The sequence below is a fragment of the Castor canadensis genome, chromosome 7, assembly GCF_047511655.1.
Source record: "Castor canadensis chromosome 7, mCasCan1.hap1v2, whole genome shotgun sequence".
NCBI lineage: Eukaryota > Metazoa > Chordata > Mammalia > Rodentia > Castoridae > Castor > Castor canadensis.
Window position 1 is genome coordinate 26,179,189 of NC_133392.1, and position 17,457 is coordinate 26,196,645.

General features: G+C 52.0%; 1 protein-coding gene and 1 pseudogene across 7 annotated transcripts in view; both read left to right on the forward strand.

The window, feature by feature from the left end:
- Window positions 1-17,457, forward strand: part of Sh3pxd2a (SH3 and PX domains 2A) — a 213,285-nt gene that overhangs the window by 127,160 nt on the left and 68,668 nt on the right. For 6 of the 7 annotated variants that reach the window (XM_074078377.1, XM_074078375.1, XM_074078376.1 and 3 more), the window contains one exon: window positions 2,502-2,530. In XM_074078377.1, the coding sequence (XP_073934478.1) occupies window positions 2,502-2,530 (29 nt within the window). Of the gene's footprint in view, window positions 1-2,360; window positions 2,531-17,457 lie in introns of those variants that run through there. The other variant, XM_074078381.1, reaches the window with a different exon arrangement.
- Window positions 2,559-11,332, forward strand: LOC141424752 (DNA-directed RNA polymerases I, II, and III subunit RPABC2 pseudogene; annotated as a pseudogene).

The following is a 17,457-nucleotide window of genomic DNA, read 5'->3' on the forward strand; positions in this document are numbered from 1 at the left end:
GCAATGCAGAAAGTTGGGGTGGGCCTCACATCTGAATTTCTAGCCAGCTTTCTAGATGATTCCATTGAGTGACCAGGCTGAGAATCACCAGTGTGGTGGCTGGCATGAAGCTACTCAAGACATGTGAGTTATGTCCCTGTCCCATTCCTGAGTCCAACTTCTGAGTGTGCTCCCCTGTCACATGGGAATAACCTGCCTGCCTCCCCACTGCGGCTGCTGACCAGCTCCAGGAGAATCGGGGCAACCACAGCTGTACAAACAGCAGGAGAAGGTGGCAGTTGCTGTGAGGAGGCCACTGTCACCTGGCCATCCCAGGGATGGTCTGTGGGCCCAGGGGGTCCATCAGGAGCATAATGGGACCAGAGGAGCACCTCATTGCCATCCACACCCTGCCCTGCCCTGGTAGTCCAGCCTCACTCAGCAAAAAAGCCTGAAAAAGGAATTCCCTTCTTGGGAGTGGAGCAGCTTCTAGCAGGATGCAGCTACCACCACATAGTAATCGCCTCCTCACTGGAAGTCCTCCCCACGCTTGAAGTTCAGGGGGACACAGACTCTGTCCAGCCTCAGGAAGCCCAGCAGGCGGGGGAAGGGAAACTCTAACCCTTTCCTAACTCCTCTCGGAGGCAAAGGGTCACAACAGATTCTCCTCCACTCTGCATGCCCTGCATGCTTTATTCCTGCCAGCGTGTTTATAAGCCACAGCCCTTTCCCACACGGTTACCTGGGCAGTCGGCAATCGGCTGAACCTGTTTCCTCCTCTGTAAAATGGAGATGATGGGGCCTTCCTCTTAGTGTGGCTGGAGGGCTGAAGGAGACATGGCATACCAAGCGGTTCTCAGGGCTAACGGAGTGCCTCAAGTGGCAGAGTGTCTGCCTTGCAAGCGTGAGGCCCAGAGTTCAAACCCCAGTACCACGAAAAAAAGAAAAAAAGAAGACACCAAGCGGGTTCTCAAATGGGATGGGGGGCAGGGGATGTTGTAAATGCAGCTTCTTCCACCCCGCATGGTGCTGAACCCTTGTAGTCCCAGCACTGGGCAGGATGATGGAGAGTACTAAGCCACAGAGGGAGGCTGTCTCAAAACACCAGCAAAGAAGAAATGCAGCTTCCTAGGCCTTGCGCCTCCTCCCCCACATTCCAATTCTATGGACTCTGAGCCCAAAGTTTGGGCAATGTAGGAGCATGGGTGAGGGCCCTCACCTCTGGCTGTGCAGGCACACCTTTACCTTGCTGTTTAACAAACACCCCCTCCTCCCCATGGCTGAGACCACCCCTAGACCTCCAGAATCTGAATCTCAGGGAGTCTCCATGAAGTCAATACCACTTTCCTCCCTTTGAGTCACCTGCTGTCTTTTCTCTGCAAAACCTCCCTTTCCTGTGGGCAGATGGAGCTGGCTAGTTCACTTGGACCAAGGCAACATGGAAGGCATTTTCTCCAGTCTCTACATAGATCCCAAGCTGGCTGCAAGAGCTTCCCTGAGCACTGACAACTTCAGCATTTCAGGGGCATGGGTGAAGGGTGCTGGCTCACCTTCCCCAGTCCCCTGAGGGCTGGAGGAATGGAGGAGGCGGGAGGAAGGGCAGGATTTGGGGAGCAGCCACATCCAGAACCTGGCTTAATCCCTCCCTGGAGGGCAGGGCAGGCAGTAGAAGCTGGGAGGGGCTAAGTGCCTAGGTCCCCAACAGTTATTGCCAGTGTGATGGGATTTGAACTCAGTGCTCCCTTGAGACGGCCAACCTCCATTCCTAGCACTCCTGGCCTCCCAGTCACCCATACCCAGTGCTCTGCGCCGCCCCCTACGCCCAATGTGCCCTAGCCTTTAGGACCCTAGGCTCAGCATTGGCTGTGGGGACATCCCCTAGGGGACGGTGTGGTAGGAAAGGCGCCACAGCGTGCCCTCGGGGAGCCTTAGGTCTGCGAGGGATAGGGCACACTTTAATCAAAGACCACACAACTCTGTAATTACGGGGTGTGAGTATGTCGAGAAAAACACGTTGACTAGGTGACATTTCAGTCGTGACTTACAGACCGAATGCTGGGCGAGCAATGCAAAGAGTTGGGAGGTGGAGTGCTCCAGGGGTGGGGAGCAGGCTTCCAGCGCGGGTTAGGGCTTGGGGTCTAGCGACCACCCCAGGCCTCAGTTTCTCTGTTTGCCAAGTGTCGAGGCGCTCGAGGTTAGAGAAGGTGAGCCCCTGTTGGCAGGCGGAGCTGGGGCTGGTGCGGTGCTGGGTGGCGGGGCGGGGTGGGGCGGGGCGGGCAGATTACGCCCGCGTGGAGGCCGGGCTGGCGGAGGCCGGGCTGGCGGAGCCCGCGGGCGGGCAGCGCGGCGCGCAGTGCGTGCAGCTGCGGAGCGCGCGGCTTCACGGCCGTGGGCATCACATGAGCAGAGGCACCGGGCCCGACTGCAGCCCGCCCGCGGGCGCCCCAGCAGCCCCGCAGCCCCGCACTCCTGCACTCCTGCCTGGCCCTAACCATGTCTATCTGTTGTTGCTTCTTTTTCAGGGACTATGGCAGTTCCAAGAGAAAATCAGGTAAGGGAGCCTCCGGGCGTTTTTCTGTCCATCCTCCCGGTGCATGCGCCCCTCTGATCCTGCGGAGGACTTTCTGAGGAGCCGTCCTTGGGACTATAGCCGACTGGTCTATAGTCCCAGTCCTGCGGGGCCTGGGGAACTCCAGGTGCCCCCTCCCTGGCTCTTGCGCAGTGAGCTCTCTGGTACTCGCACCTTCGTTCTCCGCCCTCTGGCCTGGATTGGGGCGGGGATCATGGAGAGTGTGGGGAGTCTCGTGAGCGGCATAAGCCCCCCGCAACGTCGGCAGCCCGATCCTTCACCTCGAGCTGCGGTGGTCCCTGCTGGGCACTGTTGTGACTTCTCTGTGGGTCCTTCCCTAGGCGGTGGCGGAAGGGTTAACAGAGACGCAGGGTCGTCCCGGTTACAATGTGAGATCTGTTCTGAAGAGGGGTCGTCCTGGAGTGACTTGACTTTTTAGACCCCCCTCCCCTTCCCCCAACTCTGAGTGTGTGCTCCTTGCTGCAGCGTGGGGGCTCTGCGCGGAGGCAGGTGCAGCGCCTGCCCCGAGTTTCCCAAGCCTGTGGAGAGCGGGAGAGCGAGGTGGGGACAGGTCTTCTCACGCTGTGCGCTATCCCCCGGGAGTGTCTCTCTGGGTGGGAGAGGCTGGGCTCGCAAACTGCAAACGCCTGGGTGTGGGCGGGGTGTAATTGGAGGGAAGGTGGTCCTTAGGAGTTAGGGCTGTGTATACTGGGGTGCGGGGCAGGGACAAACCAGAGAGATCTGTGTTGGCACGTGTGTTGCCAGTACTTGTGGGGTTGCTGCGTCCGTGGGCAGCCATCTGAGGGGTCTGGTTCTTGGGGACTTGGGAAGTGTGGCTCACATTAATGGCTCCTGTGCCCAAGTGCCTTGGGCTGTGGACCAGTGGAGGCTTGTGTGGCTTGCGCGGTGGGTGGGATGAGAATTGGGGTAGATGAAATTGTATGCTGTGGGCTCCTGCATATGGCTTCCTGTGTGTCCTGCGTGCAAGGGCTGGCTTACCTGCTTATTGGGATGGGAAAGTTGTGTGCTGGTGTATTTGTACTCCGTACCTGGAGAGTTGTATGGATGTGTGGCCTTGGTAGCCCAGAGCTGTGAGGGTGTGTACTTGCTTTGGTGTATAGCCTGGGTGTGTGTGCCGGGGTGTTGGGGTGTTATCTGGCTGTGGGCTGAGTCTGTTCAAGTGTGTTTGTATACCTGATTGGGGCGTGTCCAGTTGTGAACTGAGGTGTGTGTATGTGACTGACAGCCAGGCCTGGGTGTCTGGGAACACCCACCCAGTGGGGCAGGAAGACATTTCCTCCTGTGAAAAGGAGGCTGATGAGCCTGAAGGATTGGAGCATGGCCTCTGTTGGCACTCCCAATTAGGGCCCTGGAAGGGGCAAAACTGGGATTGTGTAGCGTCATAATCCCCCCTTCCCCTCCCCCCCAATGATGTTTGTCCTGGGCCACAGGTGGAGTATACTGGTTAATCCTGAGCTCATTCTTCCTCTGTGTGACCTTTGGCAAGTTTCTTAACCCCTCTGTGCTGGTTTCCTCATTCTCTTTAAAACAAAGATGATAGTAGCATCTATCTCTGTGAAAAAAACCAAATAAGTTAATGTGAAATAACCCCTAGCACATAATTAGATAGAAGTGTCATCATCATTATCATTGTAGTCACTTTCTGAAATCTGGGGACCTACTCCGGGCTTCAGTTTCCCCCTGTAAAGGCAAGGGCCCCACCCAGGCTGCCTCCCCCAGAGGAAGCCTCTGCCCTCAGGCCAGGAAAAGGCTGGATGGAGAAATTTAATTTACATTGGTATGTTTATGATAATGGCCACTTAGTATCTCCGTTAGTGCCAGGCTGGAGCCAGGCCGGAGTCTAGAGTCTGCCTTCTTTCCTCCGTGACCTTGGGCAGATTTCTTACCTTCTTTGTACCTTTTTCCTCTTCTGTAAATCAGGGATAATAACTTTTTTTTTTTTTTTTTGGTGGGACTGGAGTTTGAACTCACGGCTTCATGTTTGCAAAGCAGTCACTCTACTGCTTGAGCCACAACTCCAGTTCATTTTGCTCTGGTTATTTTGGAGATGGGCAAACTATTTGCCTGGGCTGACCTCCCGATCTTAGCCTCCTAAATAGCTAGGATTACAGGCTTGAGCCACTGGCACCTGGCTAAACTTTTTTTTTTTTTTCCAGTGCTAGGGATCAAACTCTACCACTGAGCTATATCCCCAAATCTTTCTTTTTTGGCAGTATTGGGGTCTGGATTCAGGGCTTCACACTTGCTAGGCAAGTGCCCTGCCACTTGTTCCATGCCCCCTTCTCTTTTTGATAACTTTGTATGTCAGCTTGGGTGGGCCATTCCACCCAAATTTTGGTTAAGGCTTACTCTGGGTGTTTTTGTGAAGGGATTTTTGAGATGAGATTTACATTTAAATCAGTAGATTTAAGTAAAACAGATTACCCTTCCTAATGTGAGTGGGCCTCATCCAATCAGTTGAAGGCTTTAACAGAACTGAAGACTGACTTTCCCCAGCAAGAAAGAGTTCTGCCAGCAGCCTGCTTTTGGGCTTGACTGCAGCTCTTTCCCAGGCTCCTGAAAGCCTCCCCCATCAGAGTTTGGACTCCCAAGCCTCCATAGTCACATGAGCCAATTCCTAAAATAAATCTCTTTTTTCTCTCTATATGCACGTCATGTTGGTTCTGTTTCTCTGGAGAATCCTAACTAATAAAACCTATACGGTGCCAATGAAGACTAGATCAATTAACATCTGTCAGCATGCTTAGATCACTGCCTACAACTGGGAAAGTGCTCCTGAAGTGCTAGCTGTTGTTTTAATGGGCACCTACTATGTGCCAGTAGAGGACTAGCTGCTGCTATTTCATGCACACCTACTGTGTGCTAGGAGCCTTACACATGCTTCCTTATTTGCTGCTCACAGCTGCATTGCATGGTGGGTGATGGGATGCCCATTATACAAATGAGAACCGAGGCTCCTAGGGTCCTGGGCGTAGCACGGAACTGAATCCACGTTTAGGGTTCTGCCAAACCTACAGGCCTCTGCCTACTGTTCCCAGGATCACTCCAGCCAGAGACATTTGCACAGAAAAAAATAGGTACTTTTCCTTGTCTTCATTTTCTACAGTGTAGTCCCAAAGCTTTGGCTCCTCCTTGGAGGATCCTGAAGCAAGCATGGAATTTGGAGTGTTTTATTTGAGACTGGGTTTCACTGTGTTGCCCATGCTGGCCTCCAGCTCCTGGGCGCAAGCTATCCTCTTGCCTTAGCCTCTTAAGTAGCTAGGATACAGTCCTGTGCCACGGTATCCTGTTGGAGCTTACAGCACCTGAAATCAGGCTTGGACAGAATGCACTCGACAGAGGAGGAAAGCTGTCAGGTGGACAGAGGAGGCAGGACCAGTGACCTTGGAAACAGCAAGCCAGTGTGGCCTGATTTATTTATCTGTACTTCTTCCCACTATCACACCTTCTTCCAGCATCTTCCCCATCTCAGAAACTGGTACCATCTACCTATTGCTCAAGCCTAATGTCTTGACCTCTCCCTTCCTCTCACCTGCCATCTTGACCTCCAGAGCCCCTACTTGTCCTCACCCAATCCATCACACCTAGTAGAAGAAGCCTAATCTCTGCTTCCACCTTTATCCCGGCAACTGATGTTCTCTATACTACCACTAGGGGGAACTCTTAAAATAGATTTCAGATAATGTACTTTTTTTCTGCTTAAAATACCCAGGGACTCCCCACACCATCCAGATCTCCCTATTCTGGCTTGCAGAGTCCTGTGTGACTTGGCCCCTGCCTGCCTTCCTGACCTGGGTCCACCTGCTAGCACTCCCTAACACACATTCCTGCAGTTTACTCAAGACACATGGTCACCCTCTGGTCATTAAACACATCAGGCTCATTCTTTGGTGTGGCCTTGTACTTGCTGTTCCCTCTGCCAGGAACGATCTTCCTTGATCTATCCCATGGCTGGCTCCTTCTTAAGATTTCTGCCTACATGCAGTGCCACATGAGGCGGGGCACTGTTTTCGGGGCTGTGTGTAAATCAGGGGTTGCCCGGCCGGGTTGCTGTGACAAGGGCATCGTGTCAGATGATGAGGACAATTTCAGTGGTGATGACTTTGGTGATACAGAAGAGAATGAAGGAGCCAGTGACTTAGAGAATGCCGAGAAGGATGTGGGACCCCATGATGGTGGAGCTAGAGGGGGAGATGGATCCTTTGCTCATCACCGTGAAGGAACTCAAGGCCAGAAAGATCCTCATCACCAATCACCACTACCTGCCACATGGGTGCTCTGGAGACCCGAAGGTGGATGAGCTCATCATCACTGACTCAGTTGGAGTATCTTCCTGATCATGCCCCAGTTTGGTGCTCGCTTTATTATTTGCAAATAATAAACTGTTGGACCTTTCGATCTCCCCTCAAAAAAGATTTCTCCCTGTTGCTTTCTCAGAGAAACCCCAGTGCTCCACTACCTGGCTACCCTCCCAAAGAATCTCCGTCCTCCTCCATCACTGACCACCTCTAGTTCTCTGTGCATTTTTTTTTCTTAGTGTCCATCTCCCTGCTCCCTTAGAAGCAAAGTCCTTGGCTGCAGGATTCACACCAGTACCAGGTCCCTTCTCTTTTGTGGGTGGTTGGATGGCAGAATGCATGCATGCCTGAGTGAACCGTGAGGGGGTTAGGAAAGATGGGTCTGTGGTCTCAAACTGGGGGACATTGTCTGGAAGGAGGAGTTTTTCTGATTTGGAGAGCTAGGAGTTTTGGTAATCCAGAGAGTGCATTCATAAAGATGGGTGAGCAAGGCTAAGCACGGATGGTTTGGGAACCAGATGCTCGGACTGACCATATGAGCTCCAGCTGTATGCAAGGTACTGTGCAAGGTACTGGGTTACAGGAATGTGTTTTCTCTCCAGGACTTTGCAGTCTGCTGTGGGTGGTGAACCATATACATGACAGGGAGGGAAGGAAGTGACGGAGTGACATGCTACCTGGTCAAGGGCATGGCAGGTGTAAGGTCCTGGGGTGGGAGCATGCTGGCTGCTCAAGCAGGAAGCTAGGGGCCAGTGTGGAGAATAGGGGGTGTGAGGGGGCAGAGGGTGAGAGCAGAAATGTAGCTGGGAGGTGTTGGGTAGAAGCAACACAGACTACGGAGGGCCTGGCAGGCCATTTAGGGTTTTGACTGCCTCTGAGTGAAATGAGGAGTCCCTAAAGGACTCTGAGTTGAGGGGCAGAGGGATCTTAGATTGTGGGATGATTTTTCTGGCTGGTGAATGGAGATCAACAGAACAGAGAGAGGTGAGAGAGGCTGGCACTTCAGAGGCAGTGGAAAGGCGAGACTGGCAGTGTCAGCTAGATTTGGATGATTGAATATGGACCTCAAGGGAGAGTGGGTGGAACCTGGGGAAAGTCAGACTGCCTGGCTTCGCTTCTCAGGTCCACAGCTTTGCCAGTCATGACCTTGGACAAACTCTTTCATCTAGGAGCTCGATCACCTCATCTGTTCTGTTGTATCAGCTGGGATTCAGCTAGAGAAATAGAATCAACACATTTATTGTAGCAGAGCATGGTGGTGCATGCCTATAACCCCAGCAATAAGGAGGCAGGAAGATCACTTGAGCTAGGAGTTGGGGGCCAGCCTGGGCTGTACAGGGAGAACCTATCTCAAAGAAAAAAGTGAGAGATTTACTTTAAGGATCACAATTTTACACAATTGCAGGGGCTGCCTGGGCAAGCCTGGAATCTGTAGGTCAGGAACAAAGAAGGCAGGCTGGACTGGCTGTTCATAGGTGGAGTTTTCTTCCAAGGAGCCTCAATTCTTGAAGCCTTTCAGATTATTAGGGTAATTTCTTATTTGATGTCAGCTGCTTATCTGCTTTAATCACAATAAAAAGGTCTTCCCAGCAACACCTGGAGTACTGTGTGATTGCATAAGTGTCACACCTATAAAATGGGCAGTTCTAGGAGCAGTGGCCTGCGAAGACCATGCTCAGGGTTCAGTGCAGTGATGCTCTTAGAGGGCTTTGTGTTGTGCCCGGCAGCAGGAAGGGCCAATTGTTAGCTGCGATTAACACCCCCACACACAAACACACACTCACACACATATACACACAGTCACACTCACACACTCATTATCACACTCACACACGCACAAACTCTCACACTCACACGTGTGCACGCACACTCACTCTCACACTCACGCGTGCACACTCGCACACTTATGCACACCACACTCACAGTCACACTCACACACTCACTCACACATACACACACTCACTCACACATACACACACTCACACACTCATCACACTCACACATGCACAAACTCACTCACAAATGTGCACACACTCACTCACACTCACATGCGCACACTCACACTTACGCACACCACTCACGTGTGCACACTCACAGTCACACACACACTCACACTGTCACACTCACTCATTATCACGCTGTCACACACACACTCATACTCACAAACTCACAGTCACATACACACTCTCACGCACGCACACTCACACTCACGCGCACACATTGTCGCACACTCACACTCATACACTCTCACACACTCAAACACACACACGTGCACGCACACTCACTCACACGTACGCACACTCACTCTCTCACTCGCTCACACACACAGGTGAGCAGCCCTCTAGGAGCCCAAGGAATTTAGCTCCCCTGAGCCCACCGTTCTCAACAACTTTCTAGCAAGCCACATGAGGAGTTCTTAGATGCTCCACCAGGGGGCGTGCATGACCACAAAACTGCTAAAATCATTGGGGCCCTGGGACTGTGACCAGACCAAAGGCCTGGTGCTCTGTTCCACCAAGGACCCCGTGATGAGCTCCAGCTCGTTTAAATGCAAATAAGATTGCTCAAGAGTGTTGCAAGTTTGTTGTCTTAGGCAAGTGTTGATGTTCCTCGTGAAGTTCTGTTTATACTTGGAAAAGCAGTGAGCTCAGCCTGGCTGCCTGCTCAGTGATTGTTAACTGGTACTATTGGGCAGAATTAATGAGATCAGCACTGATGTTGTTCCACTGTGGAGGAGCAGTGTTGCTAGGAGTGAGGAGTTTAGGTTTTGGCATCGGACAAACCAGGCAGGTTTGAACCCTTTGCTCGGTGTGACTTAGTTTTGTCATTGCTGTTTTATTTGTTGATAAATACTGAGAGTAAAAAGATAATTGAGGCATCTATTTCCATTCTGTGAGCTCCAGAGGAGACAGGATCAAGATGCAGTCATTGCTGAGTGATCTGTTGAGTTAAGAATGCAGAACTGGGGGTGTAGCTAGCAGGGGGTTCCAGAGACTTGGAGGGGCCTGCCCCAAGAGAGCACCTCCATAAGTTTTGAGAAGGAACCCCTTGGTAACAAGGGTCTCTTAGTTGGGTAAAGAGTCCCTTTGCAGGGTGTGACTCATCACCCATAATCTCCCTGTTTATGAATTTGGTTTATAATAAAGTGGATTTGCTTAAAGCAAGATCCACCCATGAATACTGGCTACTATAAAAAGTTATCTATCTGGAAAAGTTAGGCCTGCCTCCCTCCTTTTATCCATGAAGCAGCTAAGAGAGTAGCTGTGTGAGGGCTGAGTAGAACCTGGTCCCACTAGGTCCTGGAGCCACTATGAAGCAGAACCAGCAGGTCTGTAAGGCCTCAGAGGCCTTGTTTTACCCCAAGATGAATGCCCCAGTGGGGCACAGAGCAGAAAGGACTCTTTGTCTCCACGGGGACTGTCCTGCTCACCAGCCACAGAGGGAGATAGACAGAGACCCAGAGGCTGCAGCAGCCTTCTTCCCTCCAGACAGTGCTTTCTGTGAGCTGTTCACCTATCTTCTGTGGCTTCTGGTACATGGAGTGGACAGCTTAGCTGAAAAGGCAGGACATTGCCCAGGAATCAGGAAATCAGCCCAAGCAGGAGAGTTGTGATCCACAGGTGTGGGAAGCTGGACACTGGTGCTGGAGCTTCCGAGTGTGGGAAGAGTGCCCCAGTGGAGTGATAGGCAATGGGTGAGGACATGGGGCTAGAATGAATTTGCAAAGTTTGAGGAAGGTTAAGCGTGGTGGTACATACCTATAATACCAGCTACTTGGTAAGATTGGGGTTCAAAGCCATCCTGGCAAAGTTAGACAAGACCCTATTTGAAAAGCAAACTGAAATCTAAAGGGTTTAGGGTTTGGCTCAAGTGGTAGTTTTTGTCTGGCAAGCTCAAGACCCTGAGTCCAATCCCCAGTACCACCAAAAAAAAAAAAAAAGTTTGAGGGGAAGGAGTGGCATTCACCCTGGCAGGAGAGGAAATAGGGCTAGGGAAGGGGAAAGCAGAAGATTGAGTATAGAAAGAAAGCCTTGGAGAAATGGCAGCAAGCACAATGGAAGCAATTTCTAGGGCTTGTTCACTCAGCCACCCATCCTCAGCAAGAAAGGTCCAAGCAGCTTCCTGAAAGAGCCAAGATCTTCCTGACACCCTCTCTCAGGCCGTTCCCAAAGTGAACATGTCTTGTAGAGGCATCAGCCTCTGGCACATCTCACCCAGGGTGGTGTTTTTAAACATTTTTGTTCATGGCTTGGGTCCTCAGCCTCATGTCATCCCTGAAGAAGTTCAAAGCCTTCAAAAGAAGGCCGATTGGTTTGGCAATATCAAGGCCAGCCCATGTGGCAGTGATGGGATGGAGAAAGTGAGTGCTGCTCATGTGCGCGCGCGCGCACGCACACACACACACACCACACACACACACACACACACACACACACACACACACACACACACACACACACACACACACACATGCTTCCTGGATCCTGAAATCCTAGGAAGAAGACAGCTAGCTTGTGGCCTGGAGTCCCTCTGTCCTGCTTGTCCCCAATATCCACTTTCTCCTTCTGGGAAAATAGCAAGTTGGTCTGGAGGCAAGCAGTATGGGCAAGTGCTGGAAAAACAGGCCTGTACCTCCATAGCTGTCTTCCCAGGGATTCTTAAATCAAGCCCGGATGGCCACATTCAGGGTTGACAGGCAGAGAGATGGCAGGAGTTGTGGAGTTCCTGTGATGGACTGGGCTGCTCTTTGAAGATAATTTTAGTTGTTTCCTAAGTTGGGTGTGGGCCACAGGGTCAGGAATGGGAGCCCTATCAGAAGACAGGATTCTAAGCCTCTCATCTCTGAAATGCTGGCCTGGCATTTGGGGTGTTGGTGGGTGACCATCAAGGAGCCTTCCCATCTGGCCTTATCAGGAGGCAGTAAAGAGACTCCATTTACCTTTTATTTAAATAAATCCACAGGTTTGTTCCTGGGGGAAGGAGACATCCAAATTGTGGACCAGCAAAGAAATGCTTCCTACTGTGGCCCTCAGCCAGAAAGCAACTTGTTCCTTACTTTAGCTTTCTGGTTTCTAGACATGTGATAGCAGAGGCAACATTTCCAGTAATGGAAGCCAATGGAAAAACAAAGACTTGAGGGAAGTGTGTGTTACTTACTATTTTAGCACCTTTTTCTGATCTAAAGTTACTTTGTTTAGAAACAGAAATGTGGCATGTGGAACTTAGTTGGCCCCTGGCCCTTTTATAATTGGTCAGTTTCGAAATGTGAAGGCCAAAATTTTTTTCCAAAGTTTCAGGAAACTTAGAAGTTTGCAGGAAAAAAAGTGCTTTTCCCTGACACTCTTTGCTTTGTCCCCTGTACATGTTGCCACATGTGACCCAAGAAGCTGGTGTGTTGATGGTTTAGTTACTGCTAGAACTGGAGTCTTGCACCAAGACAATGGCGCCATATCAGGAGTTCTTTCCTGCCTCTGTGCTTGGAAGAAAGAGTTAGAGTCAAGACACCACCCTTCCCCTTGACACCGCTCTGGCTCATAGGTGCATTGTTTTAGGAGGAGACCTCTCAGGTGTCCTGGATGACTTTCCCTGTTATCCAGTGTCTCCCTACATTGCCTGGACCACCTCATGTTCCCTAAGTGTTGGAACAGGCTCTGGGTGGGTGCATAACCAGTAACTTCAGAAGGGTGAGGTCTTCCTAAGGCCGTGATGACAGGCCAGTGGCAGGCAAAACCAAGATTGTCTTTATATATTGGCAATGGCCCACACAAGACCTTGCATACATACAAACGTGTCAGACCATGCATGCTGTCCTGTCCATCAGCTCCCTGCTCTACACAGTCCCTCCCCCATCCTAGTGCCCAGTTCCTCATTTGCGTTTGATCACAGAGTTTTGAGTAGGAAAGAGTAGGAAAACCTGTCCCTACTCTCCTCCATGACTTAGGCCAGTCTCCCTACTCTAGGCCCTTTGGACACCAGTGGCAAGCTGTCCTGGGTGGCAGAGAGGGACCATTGAAGGCCATGTGCAAGTCTCTGAATGACTCAGGAATTACTTTTCTTCCAGCACTGGATGGCTCCTGCCAGACCTACAGCTGGCCTCACTGGCTCTGACCATGGCTGCCTTCTAGATTTCTCTACTAAGCAGTTGAGTACCTACTATGTGCCTGGCCTTGTGGTCAAGTCCCAGTGATGGACATGATGGATGCAATGGGGTTCTTGCCCTCCAAGGAGTGGTGGAGTGGGGGAATTTCTAAGTCAACAGCAATGTCGATACAGTGTCACAGTGCTGCAGGAGGTGGGACAAAGTGATGGAGAGTTCCATGAGAAGCACGGAGACATACCAGGGAAGTGGTAGGCCTGCCACAGCTGCTTCACCAATGGTGATAAACAGAACAGCAGAGGAGAAGGGACATTAACTATGTGGAGGACATCCCAGGGCGTGGCAACTTCTAAAGTGACACCTGTGCTGGGTATGGTGGTGCGTGCCTGAAATCCCAGGGAGGCTGAGGCAGGAAGATCATGAATTCAGGGTCAGCCTCGGCTACACAGCAAGACCATCTCAAAAAGCCAAAATAAATAACATGGGCATCTGTCTCCCATACCCCCATAGTACCGACTGAGGGCCACTTCAGGGATGCATTACGCAGCACAGCTGGCTCAGTAGACTTTCTGTACCGAGTTGGAGAGGGCTTGCCCTCGGAGTCACCTCTAACCCCTTACCATGAGGAGGACTCTGGCTTCTAGCAGTCTCCTGGGAGACACTTGTCCTTGCCTGTGAAAGGACACGAATCCTGACTGATACAGCCCCCCAGCCCAGTGTCTGGCACTAGGAGGTGTTCATTAGGCATCTGACTCTGGCCTTTCTTGGGGAAGGAGTCTCCATCCACGAAACTCCCCAGTGATTGATGGGAAGCCAGAACGAACTAAGAGCACCCTTTCAAGTCCCAGGGGAAGACTAGCAGAGCTCAAGAGAGTGGCCCAACCTCCCCATGCTGGCACAGTGAGAAGGAATAGGATCGCCTAAACGTGGAAGCCCTGGGTTTCTCCCCAGGGTAGAACCTCAGCACAAGCCTAAGGCAGTGCTGTGGTGCAGAAGGGTTAACCGAGTCCTCCCCCGAGAGCTCACGTGTGCCCTTGACCCTCCCCTGGCCTGCAGGCCCTCTCAGCTGCCGCTTTCTGTGCATAGCTTGGTCACATGAGAGCCAGATGTGGGGATTTCCCAAGCAGTGATGTGTGCATGCGCCTGTATGTGCACACACAGCTCTGTTTACGTGGCATCCGTGAGCTCAGGGGATTGGTCCAGACCCTCACAGAGCAGGGGAGGGGACAGGGTAAAGGGGAGGCCTGTGGAGCTCCGAGCAGACAGTGTAGGGTTTGGTGGGGCCCTCCCCCAACCACACATTATAGATAAGGGATTCGCTCCTGTACTAACATTTTCTGTGGCACACACCTTGTTATGGGTAATTTTTTTTAAATCTCTTTGAAAGGCTTTGAAGCAGATGCTTGAAACCAGTAGCCTTTCTGGGATGTTCTGTAGGCCAGGGACCTGCCTGTGAGCCACTCACCTACTGTTGATTCTTGATGCCCAGCAGCTAGACTCAGTGTTTTCCCAACCTGAGAAGGCCTGTATGTGGCTCAGGAGGCCAACACTGTACTAGAGAGAGGTCAAAGCCACAGGAGCCAAATAGGCCCAGGGTAGCGGGGTCATTGGGCCTCATAGGACTGAGACCAATGAGGGTTCAGCCTCCCATCAGCCACTGACGATTAATTGGGCACTGAACCCAGGGCTTTGTGCATGCTAAGCAAGTGCTCTATCACTGAGCTACATCTTCAGCCCAACTTGACACGTTTTTGTTAAGTACTTACTATGTACTTGCTAGAACTCTAGGCCTAACCAGATGTTCTGGAAGCAGTTGAAATAGTGAGCAATACAGGGCAAGATAAGGGAGACAGGCCAGTCTTGAAAAGTGGGTGCTCTCCATCTTGATTCAGGAATGAGCTCTCCTGTCCTGTTCCAGGTCATGCCAGCAATAGGTCGGGTGTCCACTCCAGCCTTGTGGGCCTTGCCCCAAAGGTGAGCTGGTTATACAACTGAGACCTCAGGGCCCACCCTGCCGCATCTCTGCCTGGGACCAACAGGTCAGCCTCAGGAAGAAGGATGTCCATTTGTGTCAGCCTCAGTAGTGCCAGGCAGGTGGCTGAGGATGTCAGGCTGCCTCCCCAAACTGATAGGAGTCCTGGAGTAGATGAATGCTTGGGAGGGATGTGCACCACTGTCTCTGGTGCTGGAGACACCCAGAGGAAGTCAGATGGTCCTGAGCAGGGTCCAGCTGCACACGTGGTCCATGCTCACTAAATAGTTGGCTGCTGGTATCATTGAGTCCAATCTGGAGAAGATGAGACAAGACGTTCCATTCCTGATCGGCTAGCCTGGATGGGAGTCTGTCCTGAGCATGCTGCCGAGAGCTCCATCCCTCACTCGTTCATGGCTCTAGTGGAGGCTGGGTCAGGGGGTTAGGGGTGCAGGACTGGAAGAGGGGTCCAGCTGCAGCTGACTTCAGCCTGCTCAGTGGCCCATTTCTGAGCTGCTGCTTTCTTTCCCCCATGAGCACATGCACTGGCTTAAACCAGGGCTTCTGGGGAAGTGGTGGATGGGGGAGTTGGAAGGGGACATCCCAGTAAGTGGGGAGGACCACCAATGCAGACCACGACAGGGCGGGGCTGGCTGGGATCCTGGATATCTCGCAGTGTTGGGTTTATCTCTTCTGTGCACATAAACACCCTGACACAGGCGAGAGGTGAGGACCTGAGAACTGAGGGGAAGGCCGCACCCATGGGGCTGCGGCATATGTGGGAGGGTGTCAGGCCACAGCTGCCTCCCCACTCAGTGCCTCTGCCTGCCCACTGTCTGATTGAACCTCAGGACCTGTCTCTAACAGAGGAGGTTTGGGATTCTCAGCAGGGCACAGACCTGCCTGCTCCCCTCTGCTGCTGGAGCAGACCCCCTTAGGCAGCTGCAGCTCTCCCAGGGGTCCAGCTGACCCTTCTGGTTGTAGCCATAACCTAGGCCAGCACCTTGAACTTAGACTGCTCCACCCAGGAGCTGCTGTGGCTCCAGGTCTACCTTCTCCCATTATTCTCCGCTTGAGAAGGAAATCTGTTTCCCAACTGTGTAGCTCAGGCTAAAGGATCAGGTACATTCCTTCCCTGGGCTGGGCTGTCCCCGCATGTACCCTGGATTCTGGGAAGGGCAAAATGCTGGGGAGGGTGGCAGGCAAAACAAAGAGCAATATGGCTGCAGTTACACAGAAAAGCACAGCAGAAGTAAATAAGGCGTTGGCCTCCGTATGCTGTCCTCCACTAGGGTCCCTCTTTCCCAAGTCCCGGCCGCCCTGATGGGGCTCAAGTCTGATACCATCTCATCCTGGTTACACAACCTCAGGAAAGAACCTTAATGTGAGCCTCACTTTTCCTCACTTGTAAAATGCGGATGACGTAAGGATTAAATAAAATAGTGCCCAAAAAACATTTAGCACCATGCCTAGCATGAAGATAAGAGAATGAGATATGATATAATCGAGCCCCAGCCTTACTACTTGTTTGCTGCGTGATCTTAGGCAAATGTCTTCCCCTCTCTGGTCAAGTCCTCACAGGGTCTTCTTGGCCCATGGGGTACCACCGAGAAGCCAAAGATGTCTGAGAGGGAGTGGAATTGGAGACAAACATTTGGGATTTGCTTTCGTTTCTTCAGAAGATGCCCATCAGCAATCCAGCCCTATTAAATCTCTTCTTAAAGTCTCTCCATTAATTTAACTCAGAATTTTGTGGCCCAGAACCCCCAGGCCTTGCGCATAACCACCTACGTAATTCGCAGGACCCAGTGCAAAATGAAAACACAGGGCCTCTTGTTCCTAAATTATGAATGACTTCAATCCCATGGCAGAAGAGCAGTAAGCAAGGCCAGGCCCTTCTTTCTAGGCGTGAGCTTAGGCAACTGAGCAGCATGCAGGACTTGTCCCTGGGAAGCCAGCCTGCCTGCAGAGGAGGTCGCAGGGTCTGAGCTACTGCTGTGGCATCATTTGCCCCTCAGCCTCCGGTCCAGGGCATCGTGTCTTCCTGCCGCTCACACAGGGGCAGGCCTCACAGAGTTGCCCGTGTGAGAAGCCCATGCCTGGTTGCCATAACATGATGCCTGAGAAGGGATAATTTAAAAAGAAAAGAGGTTTGTTTTGGCTCAAGGTTCTAGAGGCTGGGAAGGCCACGATAAGGACAAGGCCCCACCTCCCAGCACCGCCCAGTAGTAATCAAGTTTACTTATGTGGACAAACCACATTCAGACCATACCCAACAGTACAGTTGTGCTGATCTGCCAGGCCGGGCGTGGTGATGCACATCTGTCATCCCAGCTGCAGAGGAGGCACGGGTAGGAGGATCTCAGTTTGGGCTAACCTGAGCAAAAACTCAGGACCCTATGCAGAAAATAACTAAAGCAGGAAGGGCTAGAGGTGTGGCTGAAGCGGTAGAGCACCTGCCTAGCAAATGCAAGGCCCTGAGTTCAAATCCAAATACCGCATCCCCGCCACCCACTCCTCC